Raw genomic sequence first — 21666 nt, 5'->3', positions numbered from 1 at the left:
ATCATTACAGGATATGGTACCGTGAACAATATAAGATTAACAGCCAAGCAAATGTCAGCGGAAAAGAATACCCGACTTTTTAAAGATTACTCCGTGTTTTATAGCTGTTTCTGCACGACAGTAAGGAATCCGAAACGCATGTACTACGTACAATCTGAGCATAAAACGTTGCCATACATGAAACGTAACGAAAATTAAATTTCAAAGAATTAATATTAATTAAGAGATGTTAGTTTTTTTTTAATTTCTGTTAAACTGTCCCGAAAACTGCTTTAGAGCTCCAGTGTTTGTCCTGTGGATTTGTATTTTCCTTCTAAAAACGATGTCTTGCACCCTAATATTGGTTAACGTTTTCCGTTTCTGAGGATTCGAGATGATCAGTTGAAAGCTACAGATACTTAAGGCAATGCTGCTATTGTAGTACAAACTGCGGAATGTCTCGCCGTTTCTGTTAATAAATGTATTTGACTTATTTAGAAAATGTATTTTTCGACAGATTACGTTTCCATTTGTTGGTGGCGAAAATTCGAGAGGCTCTGTTCGAAGCTTGCGCTCTACCTTAGAAGTGCATGAGACACCTGAGTTCGCGTCTTTAATAAAAAAAGCAAGTAAAAGCACTTCGAGCAGCAGCATCTTCGGTCCAATTCGCCCGCTGCTGATAAACTGCCCTATAAATAGCTTTCGTCCTGTATATAGCTCAGCATAGGTGCCGTACGACCATCTTGCGATTGCGAATTGCAATTTACTTTTCTGCACATACTTCTAATAAAGACGAACGAAAATCCATTGGCAGTAACCATGGTGTCTCACTAAGCCGGCCCTATATACATAACAAATAATAAAGGAACTGGGAGTCTAGTAAGTTGTTATCGAAGGCGTCTCGTTGTTATGATCTATAAACAGGCGTTCGAGAGACAGCGCCCGGTCACAAAATCTTAGTTAACTCGATGATATCAACAGCGAGAATGGATGCCATGACCACACAGGACCCTTCAGAAACAGGCCGTGATGCGCACGGCAACAGGGAGAGATACTCTCATAGAAGACTGTGAGCCATCAGCTGGGGTATTAAACGTAATTCTGAAACATTACTTCACGCCTTAGTAATTCTGTTGGTTTGTAGACCTACATAATTTTAGCGGGGCGTATGCGACCCAGAAAACTAAACAGAACCTAGAAAACATTAGTATGTGATATGTCAAAACAGTCTTTAGATTATTATATTGCAATTTTGTGTGCAATATTTTATGTCTTCAACTGTGACGAGAATAAGACTGTTCTGGTTTGTGTACTTTTTTACAATACTGCGATGTTGATAATATCACTCTGAAAACGAAAATTAAACTTCGAAAATCTTAGGTCCAAATAAAATTATGGACACATGTGTTCCACCACAATGAATTTCAAAATCGGGAGGCTTAAATTTTGTTTTGGTAGGGAAATTCTGTTACTGGTCATAACGCAAGACATCAGATAAATTTTATTTTCCAAATACACTCCTGGAAATTGAAATAAGAACACCGTGAATTCATTTTCCCAGGAAGGGGAAACTTTATTGACACATTCCTGGGGTCAGATACATCACATGATCACACTGACAGAACCACAGGCACATAGACACAGGCAACAGAGCATGCACAATGTCGGCACTAGTACAGTGTATATCCACCTTTCGCAGCAATGCAGGCAGCTATTCTCCCATGGAGATGCTGGATGTAGTCCTGTGGAACGGCTTGCCATGCCATTTCCACCTGGCGCCTCAGTTGGACCAGCGTTCGTTCTGGACGTGCAGACCGCGTGAGACGACACTTCATCCAGTCCCAAACATGCTCAATGGAGGACAGATCCGGAGATCTTGCTGGCCAGGGTAGTTGACTTACGCCTTCTAGAGCACGTTGGGTGGCACGGGATACATGCGGACGTGCATTGTCCTGTTGGAACAGCAAGTTCCCTTGCCGGTCTAGGAATGGTAGAACGATGGGTTCGATGACAGTTTGGATGTACCGTGCACTATTCAGTGTCCCCTCGACGATCACCAGAGGTGTACGGCCAGTGGAGATCCCTCCCCAGACCATGATGCCGGGTGTTGGCCCTGTGTGCCTCGGTCGTATGCAGTCCTGATTGTGGCGCTCACCTGCACGGTGCCAAACACGCATACGACCATCATTGGCACCAAGGCAGAAGCGACTCTCAACGCTGAAGACGACACGTCTCCATTCGTCCCTCCATTCACGCCTGTCGCGGCACCACTGGAGGCGGGCTGCACGATGTTGGGGCGTGAGCGGAAGACGGCCTAACGGTGTGCGGGACCGTAGCCCAACTTCATGGAGACGGTTGCGAATGGTCCTCACCGATACCCTAGGAGCAACAGTGTCCCTATTTTGCTGGGAAGTGGCGGTGCGGTCCCCTACGGCACTGCGTAGGATCCTACGGTCTTGGCGTGCATCCGTGCGTCGCTGCGGTCCGGTCCCAGGTCGACGGGCACGTGCACCTTCCGCCGACCACTGGCGACAACATCGATGTACTGTGGAGACCTCACGCCCCACGTGTTGAGCAATTCGGCGGTACGTCCACCCGGCCTCCCGCATGCCCACTACACGGCCTCGCTCAAAGTCCGTCAACTGCACATACGGTTCACGTCCACGCTGTCGCGGCATGCTACCAGTGTTAAAGACTGCAATGCAGTTCCGTATGCCACGGCAAACTGGCTGACACTGACGGCGGCGGTGCACAAATGCTGCGCAGCTAGCGCCATTCGACGGTCAACACCGCGATTCCTGGTGTGTCCGCTGTGCCGTGCGTGTGATCATTGCTTGTACAGCCGTCTCGCAGTGTCCGGAGCAAGTATGGTGGGTCTGAAACACCGGTGTCAATGTGTTCTTTTTTCCATTTCCAGGAGTGTATATGTAACATAAAACATAAGTTGTAACATAAATTTTAACTACGAAAGCGTTAATAGCGTGGCATCGATAGGTAGGAGTCAAGAATAATTGTGCGAGGACATTACATTCTTTCACCGTAAATTTCAGGTGGGATTATGTGTTTCGTGCCCGCCACTAATTTCTCTCATGTGAGAGTAATTATTCATCTCAGAGTAGCGCTTGAAACCCACATGCTCAATTATTTGCTGGGGGCGCAAGAATACGTGCTTGTCTCAAGCCCTTTTTAATACGAGTCCGTCGTTCTTGGTCTTCCACTCATGGCTCTTGTAAATTTTGTGTACTATCCATCTGTCCCTATAGCTTACCCCTATTTTTCTCATAATTTCGAACATCTTATACCATCTGACATTGGTGAACGCTTTTATAAGGTTGACAAATCCTATAAACTGGTCTTGATTTTTCTTTAGTCTTGCTTCCGTTATCAGCCGCAACGTAAGAATTGTCTCTTTGGTTCTTTACATTACCAAAAGACAAACTGGCCGTCATTTGACATATATTCAATTTTCTTTCCCATTAATCTATATATTATTCTTGTCAGCAAGTTGGATGCATGAGCTGCTGAACTGATAGGGCGATAATTCTCGCACTTGTCGGCTCTTGCAATTTTCGAAATTGTGTGGATGATGTTTTTACGTTGCATTGCAGTCTCACAAATTATACACACCAACATGAGTATTAGTTTTGTTGCCACTCCTCCAATGATTTTGGAAATTCTGGTGGAACGTTGTCTGTCACTTCTGCTTTATTCGATCTTAAGTATTCCAAAGCTTTTCTAAGTTCTAAACCTGTAATTGATTATGGACCTAACTTATGATTTTATTGTAGTGTCGTACACTTTCGACACCACGCAAGGCAGTCAACATCAAGAAGTCGGCAGTAAATCGTGGACACCCTCAGCAGCACACGAGGCCAGTAACATCACTTCAGAAGCGACCGCACCTACGCCAAGAGTCTGATAGTGAGGTTAACTCGGCGCATTCGAAGCCTACTAACTAGCCTCAACTCTCTGTTGATATTGTCTAAGGCGAACTTGCTTGTATTAAGGAATTATTGCAATACAGATGGACTTGGCTGGACTGAAGTTAAATAAACCAGAGTGAAAAACATATCCTAACGTAAAAAAATCGTAGCACCAAAAAGGATTTGGGCGATGTAAACGGAAGTTGGTTGGCCTGTTTACATATCTGAAAGATGATGTCTAATAAAATGTCGCGGCTGTCGAATAAGGGTGGTGCTAGTAGAGTCACTATCAGGATGCAAATCAGGTTTGTTTAAATACAAGCTGTAACGGTCGTGAGCGTTTGTTACCTTTGAGACTTGACGCGGTGAGTTGACGTTAGTCAGGAAAGCCTTTATGGCGACAAAGACGCCATTGTCAGCATCTCACTAAGTTTGAACGAGGTGGTGTAAAAGGGCTACGGGAAGTTGTATGTTCCTTCTGTACTATTGCAGATATAACTGGCAGGAATGTAGCAAATTTACATGACTGCTGGCAGCGGTGGCTACGAGGATGCACGGTCGCACTAAAGAAAGAGCTACTATCGCGTGGGGAGACCATCAGGTTCAGCGTATGGCTCTGGGGCATCATACTGCATATGCAGTATGAACAGCAGATGGCACCACAGTGACACAACGAACTGTTACAAATTGGTTACTTCAAGGACAGCTCCGAGCCAAACGCTCTGTAACGTACATTCAACTGACCTCAAACTATCGCCGTTTCCGACTTCAGTGGCGTGAAGCCAGAGGTCATTGGAGGTAAGGATTACCGTCTGCTGCGTTTTCTGATGAAAGCTGGTTCTACCTCGGTGCCAATGATGACCGTATGTCTGATAGGAGGAGGCCAGTTTAGAGCCTGCAACAAATCTGTTCGCGTGCTAGGCACTTTGGACCTACACCAGAGGTTACGGTCTGCAATGCTATTTCGTATGTCAGCTGTAGCAGTTGGTGGTTATCCCACGCACTGTGATCGCAAATTTGTACGTCAATCTGGTGATTCGACCTGTTGTGTTGCCATTTATGAATAGTATTCTACGAGGTGTCTTCCAAAGGGATGAAATTCGCCAAAATACCGCTGTTGTAACCCGACATGCTCCACAGGGTGTGGACATGTTGCCTTGGCCTGCTCGATCATCTGCACTATCTCCAGTCGACCACTAATGGGCAACAACTCGAGCTTCATCCATAAGTACATTAACCGTCCTTTTACTGAGCGACCAAGTTGTGCAATAGGCAGGGAACTCCATCCCACAAATTGACATCCGGCACCCGTCCAACACAATACGCACATTTGCATCCTTGCATAAAACATTCTGGCGATTATACCGGTTACAATTGTACCAGCATTTCACATTTGAAATGGCTTATCGCGTGTTTACATTAACCTGTGATCTTGTAATGTTAATTGCTTAAACATGCTACCTAGACAAATGCATTCCCGAAATTTCATTACTTTTTTTTAATTTTTTGTGTTGCGATCTCTTTTCCGTCAGTAAATTACGTGCGCTTCTCATTATTTTTCTCTCTGTCTCAGCCCTTAATATTTCTAATTTTATAAATTTGGTGTTCCTATTCATCCTTCCGAGAGAGATGAACAGAAACGGCGATGTTAATCTTTTTATCGTTTCTTTTTATTCATCCTTTGGATGAATGAGGACATGCCAAAATCTATTTTGTTTCCAGGAGAATAAGAAACAAAATGTTCAAATGTTTGTGAAATCTTATGGGAATCAACTGCTAAGGTCATCAGTCCTTAAGCTAACACACTAAACCTAAATTATACTAAGGACAAACACACACACCCATACCCGAGGGTGGACTCGAACCTCCGCCGGGACCAGCCGCACAGTCCATGATTGCAGCGCCCTACACCGCTCGGCTAATCCCGCGAGGTTAAGAAACAAAATTTATCTGGTTTAAAAGAAGTTTTATTCAGTGAAAACCAAGAATATGGCACAAATTGTGATTTTTTATTCTTGTTTCCAAAAAGAGAATGTTACACCTTAAAATATTGTGGTAAGGTGGCTATAATTTCGCACCTTACAAGCACTCACCTACATACTTTGCCGTGATTTATAACTGGAATTAGATATCATTTGATAGGTTGTTGTTGTGGTCTTCAGTCCTGAGACTGCTTTGATGCAGCTCTCCATGATACTCTATCTTGTGCAAGCTTCTTCATCTCCCTGTACCTACTGCAACCTACATGCTTCTGAATCTGCTTAGTGTAGTCATGCCTTGGTCTCCCTCTACGATTTTTACCCTCCACGCTGCACTCCAATACTAAATTGGTGATCCCTTGATGCCTCAGAACATGTCCTACCAACCGATCCCTTCTTCTGGTCAAGTTGTGCCACAAACTTCTCTTCTCCCCAATCCTATTCAATACTTCCTCATTAGTTATGTGATCTACCCATCTAATCTTCAGCATTCTTCTGTAGCACCACATTTCGAAAGCTTCTATTCTCTTCTTGTCCAAACTATTTATCGACGATGTTTCACTTCCATACATGGCTACACTCCATACAAATACTTTCAGAAATGACTTCCTGACCTTTAAATCTATACTCGATGTCAACAAATTTCTCTTCTTCAGAAACGCTTTCCTTGCCGTTGCCAGTCTACATTTTATACCGTCTCTACTTCGACCATCATCAGTTATTTTGCTCCCCAAATAGCAAAACTCCTTTACTACTTTAAGTGTCTCATTTCCTAATCTAATTCCCTCAGTATAACCGGACTTAATTCGACTACATTCCATTATCCTCGTTTTGATTTGTTGATGTTCATCTTATACCCTCCTTTCAAGACACTATCCATCCGTTCAACTGCTCTTCCAAGTCCTTTGCTTCTCAGACAGAATTACGATGACATCGGCAAACCTCAACATTTTTATTTCTTCTCCATGGATTTTAATATCTACTCCGAATTTTTCTTTTGTTTCCTTTACTGCTTGCTTAATATACAGATTGAATAACATCGGGGAGAGACTACAACCCTGTCTCACTCCCTTCCCAACCACTGCTTCCCTTTCATGTTCCTCGACTCTTGTAACTGCCATCTGGTTTCTGTACAAATTGTAAATAGCCTTTCGCTCCCTGTATTTTTCACCTGCTACCTTCAGAATTTGAAAGAGAGTGTTGCAATCAAGATTGTCAAAAGATTTCTCTAAGTCTACAAATGCTAGAAACGTAGGTTTGCCCTTCCTTAATCTAGCTTCTAAGGTACGTCGTAGGGACAGTACTGCCTCACGTGTTCCAACGTTTCTACGGAATCCAAACTGATCTTCCCCGAGGTCGGCTTCTACTAGTTTTTACATTCATCTGTAAAGAATTCGCGTTAGTATTTTGCAGCTGTGACTTATTAAACTGATAGTTCGGTAATTTTCACATCTGTCAACACCTGCTTTCTTTGGGATTGGAATTATTACATTCTTCTTAAAGTCTGAGGGTATTTCGCCTGTCTCCTACATATTGCTCATCAAATGGTAGAGTTTTGTCAGGACTGGCTCTCCCAAGGCCGTCAGTAGCTCCAATGGAATGTTGTCTACTCTGGGGGCCTTGTTTCGACTCAGGTCTTTTAGTGCTCTGTCAAACTCTTCACGCAGTATCGTATCTCCCATTTCATCTTCATCTACATCCTCATCCATTTCCATAATATTGTCCTCAAGTACATCGCCCTTGTATAGACCCTCTATATACTCCTTCCACCTTTCTGCTTTCTCTTCTTTGCTTAGAACTGGGTTTCCATCTGAGCTCTTGATGTTCATACAAGTAGTTCTCTTATCTCCAAAGGTCTCTTTAATTTTCCTGTAGGCAGTATCTACCTTACCCCTAGTGAGACAAGCCTCTACATCCTTACATTTGTCCTCTAGCCATCCCTGCTTAGCCATTTTGCACTTCCTTTAGCTCTCATTTTTGAGACGTCTGTATTTCTTTTTGCCTGCTTCATTTATTGCATTTTTATATTTTCTCCTTTCATCAATTAAATTCAATATTTCTTCTGTTACCCAAGGATTTCTACTAGCCCTCTTCTTTTTACCTACTTGATCCTCTGCTGCCTTCACTACTTCATCCCTCAAAGCTACCCATTCTTCTTCCACCGTATTTTCCCACCTCTCCTGTCAATTGCTCCCTTATGCTCTCCCTGGCACTCTGTACAACCTCTGGTTCTTTTAGTTTATCCAGGTCCCATCTCCTTGAATTCCCATCTTTTTGCACTTTCTTTAGTTTTAATCTACAGGTCATAACCAGTAGATTGTGGTCAGAGTCCACATCTGCCCCTGGAAATGTCTTACAATTTCAAACCTTGTTCCTGAATCTCTGTCTTACCATTATATAATCTATCTGAAACCTGTCAGTATCTCCAGGCTTCTTCCATGTATACAGCCTTCTTTTATGATTCTTGAACCAAGTGTTAGCTATGATTATGTTGTGCTCTGTGCAAAATTCTACCAGGCGGCTTCCTCTTTCATTTCTTTGCCCCAGTCCACATTCACCTACTGCTTTTCCTTCTATCCCTTTTCCTACTACCGAATTCCACTCACCCATGACTATTAAATTTTCGTCTCTCTTCACTATCTGAATAATTTCTTTTATTTGATCATACATTTCTTCAATTTCTTCGTCATCTGCAGAGCTAGTTGGCATATAAACTTGTACTACTGTAGTAGGTGTGGGCTTAGTATCTATCTTGGCCACAATAATGCGTTCACTATGCTGTTTGTAGTAGCTTACCCGCATTCCTATTTTCCTATTCATTGTTAAACCTACTCCTGCATTATCCCTATTTGATTTTGTATTTATAACCCTATATTCACCTGACCAAAAGTCTTGTTCCTCCTGCCACCGAACTTTACTAATTCCCACTATATCTAACTTTAACCCATCCATTTCCCTTTTTAAATTTTCTAACCTAACTGCCCGATTAAGGGATCTGACATTCCACGCTCCGATTCGTAGAACGCCAATTTTCTTTCTCCTGATAACGACATCCTCTTGAGTAGTCTCAGGCCGGAGATCCGAATGGGGGACTATTTTACCTCCTGAATATTTTACCCAAGAGGACGCCATCATCATTTGATCATACAGTAAAGGTGCATGCCCTCGGGAAAAATAACGGCCGTAGTTTCCCCTTGCTTTCAGTCGTTCGCAGTACCAGCACAGCAAGGCCGTTTTGGTTATTGTTACAAGGCCAGATCAGTCAATCATCCAGACTGTTTCCCCTGCAACTACTGAAAATGCTGCTGCCCCACTTCAGAAACCACACGTTTGTCTGGCCTCTCAACAGATACCTCTCCGTTGTGGTTCCACCTACGGTACGGCTATCTGTATCGCTGAGGCACGCAAGCCTCCCCACCAACGGCAAGGTCCATGGTTCATGGGAGGAGGTGTACATCGTATATATGAATATTTAAAGAAGACCGACATTGTCACGTACACCTTGTAAATAGTTGTTAACGCTTATTGCATGAAAGGTGATGGAGTGTCTTTATTCTCAAAACGACGTAATCAATGGTTGCCTATACTCGTGGAGGTTGGAACGGCAGTGGAAATGAAACGGTAGGCGTAACTCAGGCCCTGGGTGGAAAAGCCCGCACAGGCCTGTTGGTCCCTTCTTAACAGAGGAAGTACCCCGGACCGGACGGTCGGTGCACCTGAGCGCTGAAGCACAATAGAGTGGATGCTGGCTGGTGTTGTAACTAGGCCTGAAGGATAATCGGAAACTCCGAAAATCTTGGAGGCAGCAGAGAGGAACAAGGAAGCATTACCTTGGAAATCACGCAGGCTGGGTTTTTTCCGAGGATTTTTACTCTGAGAAGCGTACCATTATAGGAATTCCTAATTAACGGGGGTAGGTTTTTCCTAGCAAACTTCCCGCGCTGGACGACAAAAGACTAAAATACGGTTGTTCAGCGTTCGGAAGAATCTATAGAGAGAATATTCCGCGGTCTCGAGAATATGATTCGCCTTCTGTAGCTATGAGAGAGGGGAACCGAGCTTTGCTGGTAAGCCAGCGGTGGTGAGAAAGAGGTCTTCCGTTTTGAGCGCCCGTGTCTGATGGTCCCTCAGTATCAGCTTTGTTGCTACAGACGGACTTTCGGTCTTTGTTCTCAGGAGAGTTTATAGTTAGAACGCCTAGGCACTGTACTGTTACGAACTTATACGATTCTGGACTTCGCCTCTGGTTAGGAAGTTGTTGTTGAGTACGCAGCGTTCAGTGATTGAGAGCACTCCTTCGCATATTCTCACGTTGAGACTTTACAGCAACTCTGTCCTTGTGGCTGGGAAGTTCGCGTTTCTCGTCTGTAGAACACAGAGAGGAAAAGAGGTTTTTGAAAATATATTTTGTGGCTGGAGTTCTTCCATCGTCACAGACATGTACGAGAACAATCACTCTGACATACTGGATGCAGTACATACGGTGATATTGCTAATTGCTTCGGCTTATTAGGGCTATAAAGCTAAACAGCTGTGATCACGTAAATTCTTTTTCCACTGAGGTTGCACACCACTGTAGATCATCTTTGAAAGTAGTGTCTCCTAGAGTTTGGTACCTAGGTGCTGTCAGTCATCTCACAATATTTACTGACTAAAAATGACTCCTCTTCTGTTAAAAAAACCTGTTTAATTCGCCTTGAATCCTTCCAAAAGAGCAGAACAAAAATGTTTCCTTCTAAATAACAAAATTTACATGCGTACAGTCTAAACGACTGCTCACTTTTTTGATATATTTGAATCCCAGTGTTGTCTCCTGGTTTGAGAAAAGTGCCATGCCGTTCTTCATTTCCGCCAAATTCTTGGCCTTCTTCTGAGGAGATACTGTTGGTTAATGGTTCTGTTCAACCTACAAATTTCGCAAAGTAGCCACATGTTTTCAGACAGCTGAAGCGAAAGTCGAATTAAAGTATACATTAAAACTGGAATTTTGGTTAACGAAAGGGAATTGCAAAGTTGCTTTCCATATACTTAACTACAAGTGTTTTCCCGGAGGTCCAGAAATAGGAACTAGTTAAGCCACTACGTAAAAGGACGTTGTCACGCCACCCTCTGATTACCATCGTTTTTGTTTTCATACTACATTGTCCAAAGCCTTAGAATGTGTAGCCCACGACAAGGTAACGTACTACCTAACGACAAACAACCTACCAGACTAATACTAATGAAGTTACGGAAAAACATCGCAGCACATCTTCTGCCTTACTAAAGGTGACAGGTAATCTGAAGCTTGCCATGGATGTACAAGAGGCGATTACCATGTGCTTCTTTGACTTCAGCAAAGCCATTCAACATTTTACTTGCCGAATTTAGCAGCCTAAATTTCTCGCGAAGTGCACTGCAATGCCATCGCTTGTACCTGACGTCTCGCAAGTTTTGCTTCATTTGCGGCACCGCAAAGTCGCAATGGAGGCAGGTGGTATCAGCGTCCACCCCCCCCCCCCCCCCCCAGGGTTCGGTATTGGGTCCTATACTATTCCCATATTATGTGAACGACGTGTCATCAGTTTTGTCCTATTGCAAATATTACACGTTAGATGATGACCTCCAGTTGTATCCAAGTGTAAAACTAATGATCATCAAGACAGCTATTTAGAATCTCAACACCGATGTGTGTCCTCTGTCAAAAGGTCGAAAGGCGTCCAGCAGATAGGGTGAAAGTTCAAATCTTCCTAAACTCAAGAGGTAATGGTTGGTCACTGTAGGCACATTAGCTCGAATTGTCGGATATCTCCGCCATAGTTAACCCTAATTGAGATTTATATCAACATCCCTCCTCAAGCAAAATCTATGAGCAATAAAAGACGGAAATATAAGGTGGACTGAAAATTTAATGTGCAAGAAGGCATCATCATCTCATCATCTCATTATGCCCTACAAAAACATAAAAAGCTTTTCCATCCTGACATGAAAAAGAAACTTGTACACACACTTATATTTCCAATTACTGATAACAGCGATGTTACCCTGATACTTGCAGTTATTGATTACAGCGATGTTATCTAGCAAGGCCTTCCTTAGGAAAGCTCACTGCACCTGGAACTGGTTGTTGTTGCCTGTGTTCGTCATATCTGTGATGTTCGACACCTTGATCATATTTCACAACCATGTGCACAGTTAATTATCCTGGCTGCGTTCAGAGTAGTGAAAGAATTTCCATATCCTCTGTCTTGCCTATTGTCCTATCAACAAACACCGTTCGTCATATCTCTCGTCGCCCTTAAAGCTCTTGTCTGAACAGTATGGCGGAAACATCTCTTCCCATGAGAACAAAAACTTTTCTGTTCCACTCCATCATTCAGCCAATTTCTCGAAGTCCTCAGTAGCAGAAACGCGACTCTGAAATAATCACTAGCATTATGTTAGAGAACTGAATAACATCTTCAGCTTCAGAGGACAATTAATGACATATCTACTGTAGCAACAATAAGGATTACCACTGTCTCTTTCCGACCAGATCTTGGTTCCTTCCTAGTTTCCTTAGCTAGTGCTGTCTCCTTACATTTCCTTTCCCCAGAACATACTATATCAGCAAAAAATCTTTATCTCCACTTAAAATTATTTTTTATCTGCCACTATCATTATTTTTATTATTGTCATTCTTCTTTATTTCTTCGTTTGGATCATCTAAGGACCACGCACCAAATTCAACTCTTCCTTCTTTGTTTTTCTTTCTTCTTCCTCCAGCATTCTTTCATCTTTTCACTATGTATCCTTTTTCTCTCCTCGAACCATTTTGACCCTGTCTTCTTCTGCCTTGGAATACTTCCATTTTTAACACTTTCCTCTCGAAAATCTTTCTTTCTGTTGCATCTTATTGTCTTATTATTATTCCTATGACCACTATTAGTGGCAGTAGCAGCAGTAGTACAATTACTCTCAGTGTTAACTTTAGTATTTCGCAGTCGGTATCATTTAATGATATTGTCACTATAGACACTCAAATCGTTTTATTCACTTTTTCACATTAAAATTGCTAGTTATTAGGTAACCACGATGTAAAAAAAGTACAGTATGTGTGACACCCTGATCCTACGTAAGAGAGAGTCTGATGACTCTAATCAGATCAGGTTAAATAAAGAAATCAATTAAAACAATACAATTTTGACCTCATTTTGTAGATAAAATTCGAAGTAAGCAGAATTAGCAGCACATCCGATGTTTGCAATAGAGTAAACATCAGCAGACTGTGTTTGAAGTTCGTAATTTCCATGTAAGAACGGTTCACTACCAACTTAGACAAACAAGTCTTTGAATGATTTTCCCATTTGTCGTCTGATACAATAGCATACAACTTCTTTGGAAGTTCGTTTCTATTCACCCCGTTATTTCTATTCATCTCATTTCGCGGTATCTAATTTCACTGCTATTATCATGGTTTTTTCACGATTTACATGTGCCGCGTTAGCAATGGCGTTCACCTTTGCAGTTACACTTTCTCTCTATTGTTTAACCCAATTGTTTAAACACTAAACGGAAAATACAAATATTTCGTTTGGCGGTCTGATCTGGGGGTGCTATTCATTAGCACTTAATCTCCAGGACAGAACCCCACTAAGCTGTCCTATATATAGGATGTTATGAGCTCCACACACTCGCCAGAAGGAACATAGTGACAAACAAGGCATTTATTTTCAATCAGTTCGTTGTAAGAACAGTTTTACAGAAACTTTGTGCAGAATTCCTCCTTTGATAATCTCTGTTGCGGTGAATTTTCTGTGAAGCGCGACGCATATGTAACCCTGTAGGGAAATATGATTTGGGATGTGTCATAACAAGAGTGAGAGTGAGAATGCACTCTTGACGTCGAGGCTATTATTGTGTTAGTTAGTACATTTTCCCCCACACTTGATAAAGGAATGAGCAGCGTGTAGATTCAAGAGCAAACTTGGGTACACGTCACACACAGAATGCAAAGACAGGGTGTAACGAGCCAAACTTCCAGGCAACATTCCGCAAAAGGAAGGAATACAATATTGTATATGGAAATCTGCCCGTAAACACTTTATTTACATGTCAGAACTCACTTTACATTTATTTTCATAATCTCATTAATCAAGGGAAAGATACAGAAATAAAGTGCTAGCCATTACATGGAATGTTTTCTTGCGTGAAATGTTCAAAATACAATCTTGTTTACGACTGGCTAGAATGTACATTAAGATGTAATTGTTAGGTATTTGTGGTTCCATCGGAACGAAGGTAATGTTGGCAAGTGGCTCACGCCATTGATCATTTTGACATGCTCTACCAGCATCAAGCCCATATCATCCGACAACGTAGCTTCCAGTACACTATAGTACAAGTGTACTTAGACACGGAGTTGCCAGATATTCATTCGCTGTACAGATTAACTGATGGTAATGTCAGTGGCGCTCAACATTGGCATGTGCAGGGATTTCCATAACGACGGTGGCCCTACAGGAAGCTGTTTGAAGCAACTGATCGTTGCCTTAAGGAACATGAGACCTACTACTGGTGACTGGGGAAGGCCTAAAAGGGCGGGGGTAGCTCAACTGAGGAGGAACTGCTTCCTGCTTTCAGTACAACCCTGGCGTCCGCGTAAGACAAATGGGTGCAGCAAGTGATGTCCACCACATGACTGGAGAGTGCTACGCGAGAGCCTGATGGACACGCAGCGTGAATAGAGTGTGGAAGCACTCTCAGTGGCTGATTCTTCTGCACGGATACACTTCTGCGAATGATTGATGCATATCTTTTTTAATATGCTGTATATTAAACAGGCCTAGCAAAACGAGCTTATACTTACCAATGGACGGTCTGGAAATAATAATTGGTAGTCTGGAGGCGTAATCGGCTACAAGTTTCTCAGCGAGGTTCTTGGATAACACGTACGTGTTAGGCAGGTTTCCCAGTAATCTGTTGGCAGAACCAAAACACATAAGTCAACAGAGCAATCTTAAGGAAATGAGAGAGTGTTTAGGGGCACCGTTTCGCCACGTGTGTTCAGTGACTGTTTTCACGCTACTGACATTCTGAGACGGTATTGAAACTGCCGTGTGATGAACGTTGTTTCAAAGATGTTGCTGAAAATGTCGTCTGTTGACATTAATGCACAGCTGGTATCTGCGCACTAATGTTTGTCTAACACACTCAAAACAACCAGATGCTTCACTAATAGTGGCTGAAGCTTTAGACTAGCAAACCAGACCCTCTGGAGTGTCTGTGCAGTCAGGCGAGGATTACGGTTCCAGACCGACGAGACCCTGGATGTCAGAGAGCATTTGGACAGTGTTGCTGGATTTGGAGCGGACCACCACTACTCGTGACCTTAGGTTTCTCCTGACATTACTCTTAATGTGGGCGGGAGATGAAGCGTTTGGTGTTCGAAACATCGATAGACACTCTAGAAGGCGTGGTTGCCCGAATTCTGTCATTCTGTGAATGGGTTTGCTAGAGGTGGCTACACGAGGAAATAAACACGTATCACATCTAATTAGCATCTTTCAAATGGAGCCCGTTTGCAGACGAAATTTATGAAGATACTGTGTAAATGTTACTTCCGAACGTTTTGGTGCGCTCGGTGAGTATGTCATTGGAAACTTTTCTTTTCCATTGCACATCGCGTGCATAACTGCTTTGTATGCGAGATTGAAAATTTATTTTGATGTAATCTTTTTTTTTGCCGTTTCACTCTGAGAGACTGAGTTTTACACAGTCTATTGAAGTTTGGCAATCCCAGTTCGATTGCTAATTATCGAGAGCTCCATGAGTGTCCGCGACAGTAATATCTTGCGTAAATATATCTATAAGAACACAATAGCAGATCCTTCTTTCCATCGCCGTACGCCCTTGGCACTTTTCTAAACGCTGTCAGCTACAACCTCCTAAAGCAGCAAATCTATTTTTGTTGCTTTTTTTGTAATTTACATTTTCGTAGAGGTAAGTTAATGATGCTATGGCTTTGTGCAGTTCGAACTTTTATATATGAGATGGGAGTGGATTTCGGTCAGTCCTGTGCAGGCAGCGAAAAATTTATCAGACATTCAAGATTTTTCCGCTTGTAGATAAACGAGTGGAGGCGAATTACCGAAGTCCGATGCTTGTACACTTTTTTCAATTACTCAGTGACTACAGAGAGCACAAACATTTGTTTTCACAGGTTGTCTTTACAAGAAATTCCCTTTACAGCGTTAAAGGTATAATCATGCGCTATTTTTTAAATTAACTATTTTACTCAATCTACATTCTGACCACTATGAGGCCAGATCAGATATCAAAATAAGCTAACAGCAATTAAGTTTCTCTATATTTATAACATTTTTCTAGCATTGCTTTGAGAATCTATACAAAAGAGAAAAAACTTTAGAAGTTTCTGCTCTCTAGAGCATTCTATTAACTCAGAGTCTACCACATAAATAAATAAAATGTTTGAGTTTCTCTTTAAGGTTGTGACGCAAACAGTCATGAAGAGTTAATATGATTGGTTTCCTTAGGACATTACTGTATATTCTCCTTTTATAGCTAAACTTAACGTCCACCGTGCAAAACTGCGTTTCTGGTCTATGGACATGCTTTTTTTTAGTAATTATCCACCTTTATAACATGGTCCTTTGCCAGCCTTAGGTCACCAAATTCTGAATATTCTTTGTTATAAATTTTAATCTCTTATGCTACAGAAACAAATAATGAAAATGGTCCGCAGCAGAAAGGTAAAGAATTTTGATGGTGCACCCTAGCAACCAGTCACCATTTGGTTTTAGTTTACTTTAGTAAAAGGACACTAAGTGTTTTGACTTACAAAGCGATTTGTTTCCATGTGCTATAAGCTGGTCAAAACACATGCTGAGCCAAAATATTCTGCGTGTGGTCCAACAATGTTGAATAACAATCGAGGTCGCAGTGAGTGTATCTGTGAACATTATGAACAACGTAAGTATTATTAGTTTGATAGAGAGGATAATAACAAATGTCTCTGGTAGTCATTTCACGGCATCTCAACGTTACACCATCGTCCCTATGTTTGGAAAAACACGCAAACCGTCTGAAGATGAATGTATAAATTCTAAACGGGTAATGGTGCTTATTTAATATGTAAAAGAAAAACACAAACTGTGTCTGGTTCCTGCTATGTAACATCAACAATCTGTACAACGTTGCCGCCACGATTGTCATATGCAAGCAATGTTGTTATTCGACAAAACAGCAAACACGCACAAAATCGAGGAAAACAAATTCCTGACAGTAACAAGTTGCTGACAGTTCATTTATCGTCGAAGTTTGGGAATATAATTTCGTCATGTGAAAGTAGCGGCTAACTCAGATGCATTTCATTCAAAAGTTGTTGCCGACTGAAAAGTATGAGGAACAACCAGTTAAGTGGGGCGTTCCCCAAGGGTCGGTGCTGGGGCCAGTGCTGTTTCTTATTTATATAAATGATATGCCTTCTAGCATTACAGGTAATTCAAAAATATTTCTGTTTGCTGATGACACCAGATTGATAGTGAAGGATCTAGTGTGTAGTGTGTAGATAATGTAGTTCATGAAATAAGTTCGTGGCTTGTGGAAAGTAATCTGATGCTAAATCACAGTAAGACTCAGTTTCTACAGTTTCTAACTCACAATTCAACGAAAACCGATATTTTGATCAGACAGAATGGGCATATTATAAGCGAGACGGAACAGTTCAAGTTCCTAGGTGTTCGGATAGATAGTAAGCTGCTATGGAAAAGCCCATGTCCAGGGTCTTGTTCAGAAACTAAATGCTGCTTTATTTGCCATTAGAACAGTATCTGAAATATGTGACACTTAAACACCAGAAGTAGCCTACTTCGCATATTTTCACACGCTTATGTGGCATGGTATTATTTTTTGTGGTAATTCTTCTGATTCAAAAAGGGTATTTTTGGCACAAAAACGGGCTGTTCGAGCTATATGTGGTGTAAGTTCGAGAACCTCTTGTCGATTCCTATTCAATAGTCTGGGAATTCTGAGATTGCCCTCACAGTATATATTTTCTTTAATGCCGTTTGTTGTTAGCAATATTAGCCTATTCCCAAGAGTTAGCAGCTTTCACTCAGCTAATGCTAGGCAGAAATCCAATCTGCATGTGGAATGCACTTCCTTGACTCTTGTGCAGAAAGGAGTGCAGTATTCTGCTGCATCCATATTCAATAATCTACCACAAGAACTCAAGTCTTAGCAGTAGCCCAAACTCCTTTGTCTAAACTGAAGAGTTTACTCATGGCTCACTCCTTCTATTCTGTCGAGGAGCTCCTGGAAGAGCTAAAAAAGTAAGCAAATTCCAGTGTTACATTGTTGATTTACTTTATTTAAACTTACGACTTGTCACCTGAATATGTTTTCTTATGTTTCATTTTATCTAATATCGTGTTATAATTTCATGCATTGACTCGTTCCATGACCATGGAGACTTCTCCTTAATTTGGTCCCACGGAACAATAAATAAATAAATAAATATAAGCTACTGCTTCCCACAACGGAAGGAAAAAATAAGAGAAACCCCAGGAAAATACAAAACTGTTGACAAAAAATATTGAGAATATCGCTGTCTAACTCCATAGCTAACGCTCGACCGTGTAGTCACCATTGACCTGAGATTCATGTCGGAACTGATAATGCCACTGGTGGTAGATTTTTTTTGTTACCAATATGTGAAAAATTAAATTGCGAATTCGATTAAGTATTTACACATTAAACTGCGGTAAGTTTCCCACAGAGAAGTAGAAAAATTAATTATACTACGTTACTATATCCAGAATGATATCATCGCACACTCCGCTGCAAAGTGAAAATCTCATTCTGGAAATATCTCCCAGGCTGTGGCTAAGCCATGTCTTCGCAGTATCCTTTCTTTCAGGAGTGCTAGTTCTGCAATGTTCGCAGGAGAGCTTCTGTAAAGTTCGGAAGGTAGGAGACGAGGAACTGGCAGAAGTAAAGCTGTGAGGACCGGGCGTGTATCGTGCTTCGGTAGCTCAGATGGTAGAGCACTTGCCCGCTAGAGGCAAAGGTCCCGAGTTCGAGTCTCGGTCGGGCACACAGTTTTAATCTGTCAGGAAGTTTCTTTACGTTATTATGTGTTACCCGTAACAAGGACCACACACGAAGCGTACGATAATTTAAACGGACGGATCGTGGCGAAAGATCTATTAGAAAGTTCTTGTAAGGTCTGCCTACACGTAAAATCAGTTAAAGAGTCATAATATTACTTTGAATCTCTTCTGGACGAGGTTTGGTGTCGAAACTGAAGGGAGCAGACAGAAAGCAGAAATAATTAAAATCCGCATACAGGAAACTGTGGGTAGGACCAGCGCTCTGACGGTTCCGCACAAACTCAACTACGAGTATAGGTAGGTCAGCGAGAAATTTTGATGAGTGTATCTGCCATTATCAAAATATGTAACACAAATGGTCGTGTCTTTTGACTGCACTGGCGTACATCCTTCAATTTATTACATCGCCAGGGGATCATAGGCTGTAGTATTTTATATAAATGTCAACTTCATACATCTATCTGTTCGTAAGAAAAAGGGTCTTAAAACGCTGACAGACAGACAGACAGCGAACTGATGCTATTACGGTTCCGCATCTCATATTATGAATATAGCGATTGCTTATCAATATTTAGTACCTTATACATAAAACTATAGCAAATATTACTACCAGTTAGTTAAAAGTTGTGAGCGTGGGGTTGATCTGAGATTCTGCTATTCTGCACAACAGATTAATCTGAGACGTACCCTTTACCCTGTGGCTCCTGCAAGATGCAGTTTCAACCCCTACATTACTACAAAAGTCAGACAGACGCTCCTAACATTCTAAAGAGAAATGCCTGAAAAACTTTCAGCTATAAATATCTTCTGGAGTCGTCCGCTGTAAGGAAATGACACAAAAATTCACAAAATTTCTTAGGTAACTAGTGGGATACTTGGGTACTGGAGTAGTGCTAGTTAGTGTAAGAAAAACATGAAACTAACGAAAGTTATAGTTTATTTTGCAAACAGTCTGAGAAATCACAATGGCACTTTTAGTTATGAATTGAACAATTTGTATCCTGGTTCTTTTCGGAATTCAAAGTTACCTCTCAAGGATAGGATTCGCTAATAAAATTTCTATACAAAGTTTAAGATTGTTGTTGACTTGGCAGAATGGCTGAGAGGCCCGCATACTCAACTTGAATAATTATCCTTTAGAATGTTGCTAGGTACGGTCGAGGATGTTGCGTGTGAAATGCAGGGAAGTGTACTGTTTTTGAGGAAATATGGAGCTCGCAATAGCTGTAGCGCACAGTACCGTAAGCTGCGATGACTGCTGTCTGCGCCGCTCGCTGCTGACAAATAAGATAACTCTCGTTCTATCTGGAATGACCTTCGCCAATCAAACTCTCCCTACGCCTTGATGAAGTCAAGGATTCCTGTTCGCCCCTAGTCTAACTGTTGGAGTGGTGCACCGGTCAGATAACCAGTCCACCGCGATGCCACTCAAAAATTCACTCGCAGACGTTTAACTATAGCTCTCTCCGTTCACACCGCATAATAAGTGTGACGGCCAACACAATGAAGAGCGCTTAATCGCAAGGACTCAATATAGAGAGTCCCACTTCGATTCGCTCTCGAAAAGAGGTGCTCTCCCAGTGAAGTACTGAGGAGAGACTTGTTTCTCGCTCCAAGAGCGACAACGGAATGGCGCCTCTCCATGTCAGATGTGAAGGGGTATATCTTTCGGTCTCTTCCATTACTCCTTTAGCTCAAAACGTCAGAATATCGTCTGCCAATCAGCATTGCTCTTCTAAAACGGGAGAATGATGTTTCGTTTAAGGCGACCAATCTGGAAATCTGTAGTATCGGCGTTTGGCGTTTGCTGTCTCCCTGAGAAAATCTCTGAAACTTCGTGCTATGTGTAAAGAATGCGTAGGCTCGCCGCTCCCACACAATGTAGCGGAATTTGCTTTTAAGCCGAACACGGGGTCGTTCCTCCTTTCCCTCGGGCGAACACTGTCTGCTCCACAGGCGTCCACCGACCGACGTAGATGGGTTGGGACTGGACTCCTGGAGTGCGGTTTCCTCTCTTGAACTAAAAGCTCGTGTGACCATCGTGTCTGGAATGTTTGTGTGTACACCAGCCTCGAGTATTTCAACCATGGTGCGCACTTCCGATTTATCAGTTATTTGCATATCGCTTACATGAATTCATACCACATTATCTTATCGAGTTTGAGTTCGAATGAAGCGTCTCCCAACTACTTAATGATACCTGGTGCTAATGAAGCATATAATCATTTATGATGCCGTCTTGTCGATAGTTTCTTGTCTGTATTAAAAAATACACAAAGTTTAACCTTGTGTTGAAACTGTATAATGCCGTTTTTAGGAGCACGACATATACATACACTGATTAGCCAGAACTTTATAACCACCGACCTAATAGCCGCTATGTCCACCTTCGACATGGATAACAGCGGCAACGCGTTGTGGCATGGATGCAATGACTCATTGGTAGGTTGTTGGGGGGCGTTGGCACCACATATGCACACACAACGCACCTAATCCCCGTAAATTCTGGGCACGGGGGCGATGAGCTCTGGCGCCATGTTCAATCACAGCCCAGATGTGTTGCATTAGGTCCAGATCTGGCTAGTTAGTGGACCAGAACATCAATTCCAACTCGTCACTGAGTTCCTTGAACCACTTCATCCCTAATGGCCTTGTCACATGGCAAATTATCTAGCTGAAAAACGCCACTCCCTC

General features: G+C 42.1%; 1 protein-coding gene across 1 annotated transcript in view; it reads right to left on the bottom strand.

Moving 5' to 3' along the window:
* The window catches only part of LOC126285290 (fatty acyl-CoA reductase 1-like), a 125309-nt gene that overhangs the window by 65034 nt on the left and 38609 nt on the right, over positions 1–21666 (bottom strand). Inside the window, exon 5 of the mRNA XM_049984578.1 lies at positions 14709–14818. Within this exon, the coding sequence (XP_049840535.1) occupies positions 14709–14818 (110 nt within the window). The remainder of the gene's footprint in view (positions 1–14708; positions 14819–21666) is intronic.

This window comes from Schistocerca gregaria, chromosome 8 (genome assembly GCF_023897955.1).
Source record: "Schistocerca gregaria isolate iqSchGreg1 chromosome 8, iqSchGreg1.2, whole genome shotgun sequence".
NCBI lineage: Eukaryota > Metazoa > Arthropoda > Insecta > Orthoptera > Acrididae > Schistocerca > Schistocerca gregaria.
Note: the sequence above shows the minus strand (reverse complement) of the source record. Positions and strands in the feature narration are given on the sequence as shown.